We start from the raw sequence: 11311 nt of genomic DNA on the forward strand, positions 1-11311 counted from the left end.
GGTAGTAAGATTTCCATTATTTCCCATTTCTGCACTTATCTGGAATGTCTTTGATATCATTAAACATCCAAAATTAAAAACAATATAAAATTAAAACATTATTCCTGCACTGTTTCCAGTGTCTCTGAACATCTTGGAATGAGGAGGCCTGGGCTGAGGACCTGAAGAAATGAAAGGTGTCTGCAGGATTTCCTGGATATAGAACTGTAACACTTGGTCTGACAGGTTCATTCTACTCACAGCAACACCATGCTCCCTTTAAGTGATTTCAAACAAAAAATGGGAAAAATCTGGGATTTCTGTACCTCTCCCTGTGCTGCTGGGAGCCTGTTTGATTGCAACTCTTTCCATTCTCAAAGCAATCCATTTGCTCGCAGGTTTGGGAATCAGAGCAGGGCACGGCTTGTCTTGGCACTGCAGGAGTAAAGAAAAAGACAACTATCAAATTAAAATGTTAAAACACCTTTCAGGCAATGAGTTCTGTCAAAGTCCTTTATAAACTTTCATTAACTGACACTCATATCCCATTGTGAGGGAAGTAACTATCACCAGGGTGCTGCCACACCAGCTAGGCAGAGAAAACCCCCTTTTATTTGTAATGTTTTTATTTTGGAGCACTGGTCTCCAATAGCACTCTCAGGCACATCTTGGTTGACTTGATGATCTTAAAGGTCTTTTCCAACGTTCATGACTCCTTGATACTATTGTGAGGGAGCTCTGCTGAAACAGTGAGTAATTTCATCAAAGGAAACTGGTGATTTACAAAGTAAGCGATGCTGAACAGCCTGAAGAGCTGACCCCGGAGAAGAATGACCCACGTTGCAGCAGTTTGTGGAGAACTGTTGCCCATGGGATGGACTCACTTTGAGAAGTTCGTGAAAAACTGTCTCCCACAAGAGGAACTCCCTGCTGGAGCAGGGAAGGACTCTGACTCCTCTCCCTGAGCAGCAACAGAAACAACCTTGTGATAACCCCCATTCCCATCTCCCTGTGCCGCTAAGGGGAGGACAGAGAGCTGGGAAGGAGGGAGGGGTCTGACACTCACCCCTGCTCCAGCACAGCCCTGCACACACTCAGCCTGTCCTGCCAAGGACATCACAGAAATTCCAGATGCAGAACCAGAAAACCCATCCAGACACACATAGGGCAGCTTTGGAAAAGGCATGATACGTGGCAGACTTCAGAGATTCATCCTTGGAGCTTAAAACACAGGCCATGCAGGAACACTTTACTGGTCCAGATAAAATTATTAAAGTGTGTTAAATAGTGTCACTATGCATCTTTTATTACTCCTGACCTGTAAATGCAACCAAGCATAAAAAAATTAAACTAAAAAAACCACCTTTCTGATGAGCCAATAGCTGCAAAGATTACCCATTCCTTGATCTTCCTTACTGTGTGCATTATGGAGCTACTGAACTCCAGAATGAAAGAGGCAAGTCAAAGGTGGTTGCATTTGCAAGCTCTGCTCCAAAGCTTTCATTCCAAGCACTTCCTTAGTCTGAGACCTTTTCTCAGCCATCTGCACTTCACTGAAAGTTCAGTCTGAAAGCATTTGCTTCACTCTGAAACAGGGCTCCTTTGTTGAATGGAGAAGCCCCGCCTTCTACTCCTGTGTGCTTCCTGGCCTCAGGATCCTGCCTCCAGCACCCTATCAAAGCTTCATCCCAAATGTTCTTCCCTCTCTTTATCTAAAGCTTGTATTTCTTAAAGCTTCAAAGATGCTGGACTTGCTTCTGGAAGGCTCACATTCTTCTTTGCAGACCGAAGGAGACAGAGCATCATTTCATTTCAACACAAAGAGAAATGTCCCATTCTGAAGAAATGATAATTCTAAGTGGACTCAGCTTCCTGCAGGATTCCATCCTGTTCATCTCCCTCAAACACTTCAGAAGCAGCAGCATCCTGGTGCAGATTCCAGGGGCAGAGGCTGATGGGACAGCTCAGTGCCATGGCAGAAGGACAGTGGAAGGAGATCCCCAAGCTCCACATGCTGTTCCAGACAGAGTTCCTGTGCCCAGGAGCTGGGAAGGTGCCCATGGTACTGCAGGAGCAGAGGTCTCCAGGGCAGTGATGCCCCTGCACATGAATGAACAGTTCTGGTTCTGCCCAAACCGGTGCAGACGGAGGCTGGGGCTCCCTCCTGCCAAAATCTCACAGTGCACCTGTGACCAGGTGAGCTGGGGAAGCCCAACCCAAATCCCAGAACACAAAAATTTGTATTAGAAAAACAATGAGCATCTTTACTAACAGTCTCTGATCTGAGGGTGAGGCCTGGCTGATCATGGGGAAAACCTCCAGTTTCATCCCACAGCTCTATTCTTCATTCCTAAGTTCTGGAAATGCAGAATTTACTATCAGGACTGAATCTTCCTTTACACAACAGAGCTCAGTGGAGCAGGTTTGCTAATATGAAATCCACACAAACACTCCAGAAATAATCTGTCCTTCCAGAGATGTTCCTGAATGGTATTAAGGAAAAATGCATTTTGCGCATGCAAGAACTGGAATATAAAAGGGAGAGGAGGAAAAAGGATTAAACAGGAAAAAAAAATTCTATTTGGCATCTTAAGGATAAAGCAGCTCTCTGGGCAGCCAGTTATTGTGTTCCAGCTGAACATTCCAACCAGATCCACTAAAAATCTGTTTTTTTAAAATCTAACCACTGATTTGTTTGACTATAACTTTCCCAAAACCTCACTTCCTCGTCAAACCATGACACCAAGGTACTGAGGGTTCTTACACTTGATCATCTAATATAAAACAACACATTATTATTTGGTGTCTTTCAGTCTAATAAATAACGTGGTGCTTTGTTGATTCTCTGCTATTAGGAGGAATCAATAAAAGTGAAGCTCTTTCTGCAATGGAATGTTACTGCTGGGTAAGAAGCAGAAGTGTAATGACTTGGATTGAACACAGGGCAAAAGTCACACCACTGCAAAATAACCCAAAGGAGTCAATGGACCAATTCCATGTTTTATGGGAGTGTAGACCACTGATCTCAGAACACCCCAAACATGAAGGTTTATTCACATCTGCTGGCAGAATTGTTTCCTCATAGCTTAAGGTCCTTCATAGCCCTTCCCCACTGCTCAAAGGGAGGAGGAGGAAGAAAAGGAAGATTATGAACACAGGTTGAACGTTGGGGGCCTGATTCTGAATGCCTGACGTGGTAAAAACAACCTGATTTTTCAGAGCTCTCAAGTTCCTTCAGCTCAAATTTATCTCACTGGAAATTGATATTTTCCTCCCCAAGACTCAGAACTTGCAGCCTTGAAGGCAATTGTGTGTATTTGTTTTCAGCACAAAGGAACAGAACAGCTGAATACCTTCATTTGCAAATGAAGGTCAACAGCCACTCCCCCTCCTGTAACACAGAAGCCCAGGTTTGTCACCATCAGACCTTGGTTCTGGTTCATGACAGCCCTGTTTGCCCCTGAACTCCATTCTTGACCTGAAGCCTTCCAGGTGCTCAACTTCCTACCTACAGGCTCAGTGTGAGCATAATTCAGCCAAAGGCAGACCCACAGACATGATGCAGGCCAACACAGGACACTTCAGCATTCCTGCAGCTCCAATCCCAGCACCACCACAGCTCTTTATCATTATTTTAATTGGGCCAAAAGCAGGACAGATGTTTGAAAATGGCAATAGCAAATATCTCTGGGACAACCTCTGCAGGAGTTCCCCAGCTTCCACTGGTTTATTGGAACTGCAGGTGTGGAACATCTGCGGCCGGTGTCCGTGTTCAGGGTCACAGAACACATCCACATCCCCTCGGCTGCAGGGAGAGGCAGGAATTGGACTCAATGAGCTTGTGTTGGGTGGTATTTAATATATTAATATTTGACGTAGCCTTGTACATCTATAAACATTTGTTTGTAGCAAATGCTTGGTTGCCAGTTTCAACAAAGGCAAGCCCATCCCTTTTTAGATTTTATTCTTTGCGTTCAGGCTTTAAAAATAAAGAAGCTCAAGTGTCAAGGTTATTTACAAAGCTCCCTCTGGGAGAAGGAGTTTGGAAGTTACTTGGACAGAAGTAATTAACTTGGAGAATTTACTTCAAACTGGGCCAGGAAAACTGTCAAAAATCACAATGCAGAAAATAATCTTGAACTTAACCAGAGAAGTCCTGATAAAATAATTGGTCTTTCTCATCTCTGCATTTTATAAATCCAGTAAAACCAACACAAAAATATAATAAAGAAATTGCTTTTCTTATAACGCTCCCTTATCAGTAAAATCTGCAATAAAATCAAGACAATCCAATAAAAGGCAGCAAATAGGACAATTAAAAGGAGAGTAGAAACTAACATGAAACATTTTGAAGAACAATAGTCAGGCCCAAACATTCCTTGTTTGTCCCAGTTTGTGATTTCTATTCATCTTTAGCATTTTAAGTCTCAGAAACATTAAGGCAAAAGAAGATACTGCAAACTGAGATGAGTCATTCAGTTCCAAGTTGCAGATTCAGATTTATGAAATGATAAATGATTGCCAGGCTGGCAGAGATAATGAAGCCTAATTAATATGCTTCCACCCAGACCTCTATGCTTTATCTTTAGACAGGGAATCCATAGGAAGAGGTCAGAAATACTCAGGGTTTGATCTCATTTCTGCCCCTGAACCAGTGCAGGCTTAGGAAACCACCTTATTGTTACTGTAGAAAACCAGCTTTGGCTTTTAACATACATCTTACCTTTGTCAGGAGATGAAAAATTAAAAACAAAAACAAAAAAAAAAAAAAAAAAAAAAACAAAAAAAAAAAAAACAAAACCCCAAGAAGCATAAAGGGTAAAAGTTCACTCAAAGTGAGTGTGAAGGCTAAATGGGTGGATGGAGGGTCACTCTACTTCTATAAACACCATCAGACTTGAATGGGAAGAGAAACATTTCAACAGAAATCCCATTTCAGGCACTGCCAGGATAATTTCCAATGAGATGAGGATTTCAGTGTCTCTCTCTGGTGAGGAATGAAATGGTGCAATAAACCCAAAGACTGTAAATCAAGTATTAACATGAAGTTTACAGCATTTCTGGCTAAGTTTCCATGGACCAGGAGGGAAAATCCTATTCAACAAGCACCTGGCATCAAGGGAACCATCTAATACTGTGCTGTTCTGGGAATAACTGATTTACAAATCACCTTTCTGCCCTGAAACAGGGCAGGAGCTGAGCAGAGCTGCTCCTCTCACTCAGTGCAAACTGGCTCTGAGACCTCCCATCTCCTGGGAGCTCTGCAGCAGTGTCTGACACCTGACATGTGACATCTGCCAGGCTCTCCTGTGCCATCAGTGAGGAACAGAGCTGCACTTTAAACACAAACACACAAACCCCATCATGACTCCTTGCAGCACAACTAAAGTCAGAACTGCTCAGAACACTTAGGAGCTCAGACACAGCCACCTCGTCTGTACTTGGTTGTGATGATGACTGATGATGCTTTACTCACCCATCAAAACCTGTTACTCACCTCAGGCAAGCAATATTTTGCAAGGCTGAACTAACAGCGTTATCAACTAAAACCCCAGCCTCATCAGTTAGGGACTGAAATGAACCTTCAGAGCCTGCAATGGAACTGTACCAATGCCTCAAAAGAAAGTGCCAGTAGCCACCAGCAAGCATTTATTGCTGTGAAGAGACTGTCTATGTCAGTGAAGGGAAAAAAAGACAAAATTCAGAACTGAAAAATTCCGAGCTGCCCATTACACTTCTTACTAATTTTTGTTTCCCATTAAGAGGGAAAAATTTTAACAACAAATCAAGGAAAAGATTGCTCTGGAAGATTAGAGTGGGAAAAGGATCTAGGAAAGGAGAGGGATGCTTTGGCTGATACAGAGGAAAAGCAAACACTTTTTGTCTAGGTTCTGCCACAGGACCACAAGATGAAGTACTTGGGTTTTCAGGAGTTTGTCCTGCTCATTTGTACAACAGAGCCCTTCCAAGTTTCCCCTAAGCACATGATAACATATGGATTATGGTATGGTATTGCACTGGGAGACAAATAAACAGCACCATGGCAATGTGATCTCAATCAGCTCATAGGATCAGACAGCAAAATTGTGAGTTTACTCTAAACCAGCAGTTCATCCTAGAATGAAGCCCAAAGCACTGCTGGAGTCTTTGAGCTGCTCATCTTGGTTTGCTGACACGGCTGTGTCAAAAACACACTCACGTATCTATGTCAGCAGTCAGAAGAAAAGCACTGGCACAGGCTGTGGCTGCTGAATGTGTGCCCGTTCCACTCCCAGCACCTCCCTGCCGATGCCAGCCGGCATTCCAGCGTTCCCAAGGAGCACATGGATCACACACCTGACAGTGCTGCCTCGTCGAGTCTGACGGTCCCCCTTTGCCACCACACCCACGTTCCTGCCTGTTCTGTAGGTTTGGGTGACACCGTGACAGCCATGTGGCAGCAGCTCCTCTCTCCTGTCCTTACAGGCACTCGGTGCCATGCTGGACATTCTGACCTATTCCAAACAGACTGGGAGGGACACAAAAGAAGGCACAAAACCTTTATGGAAAGAGAGGAGCAGAAACAGAGTGTACTTCCAGTTTTATGGCTTTCACTAGGAGTCTTTGGTGCTGAGCTGCTTTCCCAACTCTCATCTCCTCCTGCTTGGAAGGGCAATGGCTCTGGGGAGGGCTGCATGAGCCATGCACAAACGTCCATGGGGCTCAGCTGGGATCCCCAGGAATGCCTCCTCCAGGCTTGAAACCAGAGAGCTGCTAATCCCAGTCCCTGGGAATCACTCGTAATCACTACAACACTTAAACACACTTCTGAACATCACCTGAAGCCACACAGGAATTACACACCTTAAAAACCTTCATGCTCTGCAGGAGTGACCCAAAGTAGAATCACAGAATCCTAGAATGGATTGGGATTGGAAGACACCTTAAATTCCATCCAGTCTCACCCCCTGCCATGGGCCGGGACACCTTCCACTATCCCAAGGTGGCTCCAAGCCCTTTCCAGCCTGACCTTGGACACTTCCAGGGATCCAGGAGCAACCACAGCTACCCTGGGTAAGCTGTGCCAGGGCCTCCCCCCCCTCACACAGAAGAATTCCTTCCCAATATCTGACCTAAACCTGCCTCTGTCAGTGTGAAGCCATTCCTGTTTCCCCTGTTGTTCCAGGCCCTTGTAAATAATCTCTCTTCAGCATTCTTGTAGGTTCCTTTTAGGCACTGGAAAGCTGCAATTAGGTCACCTTGAAGCCTTCTCTTCTCCAGGCTGAACAAACCCAATTCTCTCAGCCGAGTTAAAAAGCTACAGCATAAATAGTGTTGTCAAAACAAATCCCGTGTGATTCATGAATACAACCTCTACCTGTTTGCTTAGCTCTGCCATGCATTTATCCCATCACTTTGCTGGATTCAATCAGAAATTTAAAAAACAAACCAAAACAAACAGGAGGTGAGCCAAAAGATGCTAAACCTAGCAATAAAACATCCTTTCCTTGGGGGTAAAGTATTTTACCAATAAATTAAACCATTCTCTGGAAAATAATCTGCCAAATTCAGCAAAGCATGTCTGCCCTCACACCTCACCTGTGGAGAACAGCGAGTGATGCTAATTAGGAGAAAGAGGGTTTGGTCAGATCTCTGTTGGCTTTGGTTGGTAATTGATTCCACGTGCAGGAGTGTGCAGCTGCCAGACTTCCTTAACAAGGACTCACTTGGTCATTTTTCCCCCCAAGTCTCCAATCTGATTCTTCATCCTACTGTGTCTCCTTCTTCCTGCTCTTGTGCCCATGCAGCACTATTGGAGGGCTTGAGGAAAGGCTGAAATAGATTAAAAATTACAGAAAATATGGGACAGAGAGAACAGTGTGTGGGGAAGAAGAACCAACAATGCAACTCATTAATCACCTTGTTATTTCACAGAGAGACTGTAAATGCCCAGAGTAATCACTGCTGTGGGTCAATCTGGTTTTGATCCAGTTTATCTACATTTCCTTGATATTCAAACTGTGCAATTCTGAGAATGGGATTTAGGCCTCCAGAACACTTTCCTGCCCAGAGGTGAGGCATGGACTGGCACACAGACACCTCACAGCTATAGTCTGACAACACTCACAGTGGGATTGTTGGGGTGTCCTGTGCCAGGACTTGGACTCAATGATCCCTGTGGGTCCCTTCCAACTCAGGGTATTCCATGATTTTATGATCTCCATTGTCATCGCGAGAAAATCTGATTCCATGTCCCAGTGCCAGGCTTGCAGCACGTCATCTCTCAAAAACTACCAGCACTCATGGAAAAGGACAAGGGGGTTACACTGAAGCTTCACCCTCAACACCAATGGAATATATTGTCATACCCAGAGGTATCTGCACTAAACACTTTGCATGAAGATAGAAGTGAGATAAGGGCTAGCCAGTCCTTCTCCTGCAGATAAACCAACACAATTTTAAGCGCATTTAAAGCAAGACTGCAGACACTGCTTTAAATAAATTCACAATGCTACTTTTAAAAATCAGTGTGAAGCCTTAAAATTTCAGTAAATAAAAAACTGGTGATAAAATTGCTGACAAAGCATGGCTGATGCAAATAAAACACACCCTGGGTCCTGAGGAGTCAGTGGGGCAGCAGTGGTCTGTAGAGTACATCCAGCTGTGTACCCACTCACCTCCTGCAATTTGCTCATCACGGCAATGAAATCCTGAAGACAGAATAAATCACCTCTGGCCAAGACCAATGGAGCTGGCCCTGCACAACCTGCCCAGCAGTTGTACCCAGCTGTCCTCAGCAGCTCAAACTGGGCTCTGATTCCACCCCAGCACTCACCAGGAATTACAATTCATTTCACACACGTTCAGCTTTAATGGGATTACTTGCAGTATAAGGTGCAATCAATTTTAGGGCAAAACCAGTGCACAGAGGCCAAAAACATCCTCTGTTTTAATTGCATCTGTAATTACTTTGTAAGACTGCAATCCAGCAGACTACCCTGGGGACTCCTATTAATGATTATTACATATCTCCCATGGCCAAGCAGGAATACTCGCTCAGGAAAAGACTGTTCCCATCCTCAAAAAGGTATAATCTGAGTAGATTATAGATCATAAACTGAGGAAGCAAAACGCTGATTAGACCACGCCAGACTGCTCTTAATTGCTGTGTAGGGAAGGAAAGCTTGAAGCACCAAGTCCCTGTTCTCCCTCCTTTTTACTTCTGTTTTACTATATAATAAAACACAGACCAGAAAGCTTTGTTACAACTTGGCACAAAATATCAGAGCTCTTTATCCCTTAATCCCAGTTACAGGCTATTTTTTAAAATTTATCTGGGCAGTAATTGAATAAATGAAATGTTTTCATAGTATAAATCTAATCCGATTTCTTGCAGCACCAGGAGCCCACAAAACTGTTCTAATCCCTTTCTCCTGACACCAAACATCGCTCAGACTGTCCCACACCGACCCCCACCCGCACCGATCGATACTTTTGAATGATTATATTTATCCCTCTATTTATTCAGCGCGGTCATCCCCTCCCAAAATCCCTATTCCATTAGTTCTGCACTTTGAATTTGCTGCCAGAAAGTTTGGTGGTTTTTTGCTTTTTCCGTCATGTAGAATCTGTTTGCAAACTTAAATCTTTCTGGTTTTCGGGAGGTCTCCAAGCACGGATTCCACTGCACGGGATTTATACGTTTGTTAGTATTTTTGAGTTGTCACAGTCCCGAGGAGTTCACCGGAGCGGCGCCCCGGCGGGATAACCTCGATTTTCTCCTCAACTTCTTGGGTCAAAATCGGGCAACCACCACCTCAGAAAGTGTAAATACTTCATGACGGTGCAAAGAACTTAAGTCCGCATTCTACCGGCGCCCATCGGCGGGTTTGCCCCTTTGGGGGTTTAAACGCACTTTCCGCCCCGCGGGGCCCCGGCAGCCCCGGCCCCGCGGCGCCATTTGCGCTCCGGGTCCCCCACCCCCCAAGATGGCGGCGCCCCCCCGGCCCCGCCGCCGCCGCCGCTCCGGGGCCTCGCGATGGAGCCCAGGCAGCGCTGCGAGCCCCGCGGGCCCCCGAGCGCATGCGCGGCCCCGGCCCGGGGGAGGCGGCGCTGGCTGGGGATGGGGACCGGGAGCGGGGCGGTACTGGATGTGGTGTACTGGGATATGGAAAAGTGGGTGTGTGGTACTGGGATGGGGGGCACTGGGTATGGGGTACTGGGTTTGGGGTACGGGGAGGACCTAAGACAGAGCTGGCAGTGGGGTGGAGATGCACTGGAGTAGGGATGGCACTGGAATGGGGTGGTACCGGGACATGGAAGCGTGGGGTGGGAATGAACTGGGATAGGGCTGGCACTGGGACAGGACTGCCTCTGGGATAGGCGTGAACTGGGGCAGAGCTGGCGCTGGGACGGGGCAGACGGGGGCACTGGGAGGGGGCACGTGGTGTGAGGGGCACAGCCCCGCTCCCGGGCCGGCCGGGGAAGCCTGGGCACGGCCGTGGGCCTTGGGGCACGGTCACGGCTGAGACGGGGTTTGGGAAGGGGAGGTTTGGGACGGGGGCTGTACATCGCCATTGCCGCCCGCATCCAGCAAATCGTGACCACGGTGTCCCGCTGGAGTAACAGAGGATATTGCCCCGTCTTCTCTGCATTTGTTAAACTTGTTTGTCTTCTCATCTGGGACTATTATTTTCCTTTGTATTTGGATTTTGGAACAATAAGAGAGGTGGGGGTAGGATATTTTAATGATGCGTCGGGGGTTTCCACCAAGAGCACAAGCGGGCCCCAAGCTGTGACAGCTTAAATGGAATGGGATTTCGGGAAAATAATAGATGAGATTTGCAATGGCTCATTTGAAATACACATCACAATATTCTTCATCCCTCGAGTGAGGCACATAAAATACCCTTTAGAATCTTTAAATTTAGTCAGAAAACAAATATATTTCTTACATCATCTGTGCCAGCAAGTTCCAGTTAAAACGCTTACAGCCAGTGTTGAAGCATTCAGTGGGTCCAGGATTACAGGGCTGTTGGAGCTAAAAAATTTTACAAGTAATTGAACCATCCATATTTATTTAGACTCTTAATTTGATTTTAATTGTTGTAAGCTTTGTTGAGAGATCCCTGGTTTGGGGCTTCTTGCCCTTTTATCTTGTGCTCTACTGATTGTTGTGTCAGAACCTGCCCGGTGCCCACCACATGCATTCCTGCCTTCCCTCCTCAGAGCTCACCTCCAAGGTGCCCCATAAGACAATTACCCCAACCCTAAATCAGATTTGGGGCTGTTTTTCAGTGCATTTTGTGTAGGTACTTCCAGCCTAAAGCTGAGTTCTCACTTTGTATATAAT

General features: G+C 45.7%; 1 protein-coding gene across 8 annotated transcripts in view; it reads right to left on the bottom strand.

Annotated features, from left to right (window-relative positions):
• The window catches only part of LOC121359949 (lethal(3)malignant brain tumor-like protein 3), a 42472-nt gene extending 31480 nt beyond the window's left edge, over positions 1 to 10992 (bottom strand). For 5 of the 8 annotated variants that reach the window (XM_041479365.1, XM_041479359.1, XM_041479364.1 and 2 more), the window contains exons 1-3: positions 10914 to 10992; positions 7686 to 7791; positions 306 to 414 (exon numbers count right to left, since the gene is read on the bottom strand). In XM_041479365.1, the coding sequence (XP_041335299.1) occupies positions 306 to 414; position 7686 (110 nt within the window). In that variant the 5' untranslated portion in view covers positions 7687 to 7791; positions 10914 to 10992. Of the gene's footprint in view, positions 1 to 305; positions 415 to 7557; positions 7792 to 10913 lie in introns of all 8 variants that reach the window. The other 3 variants (XM_041479362.1, XM_041479360.1, XM_041479361.1) reach the window with 2 other exon arrangements.
• Positions 10993 to 11311: the final 319 nt, after the last annotated feature.

This window comes from Pyrgilauda ruficollis, unplaced genomic scaffold (assembly GCF_017590135.1).
Source record: "Pyrgilauda ruficollis isolate IOZ18807 unplaced genomic scaffold, ASM1759013v1 scaffold48, whole genome shotgun sequence".
Taxonomy (NCBI): domain Eukaryota; kingdom Metazoa; phylum Chordata; class Aves; order Passeriformes; family Passeridae; genus Pyrgilauda; species Pyrgilauda ruficollis.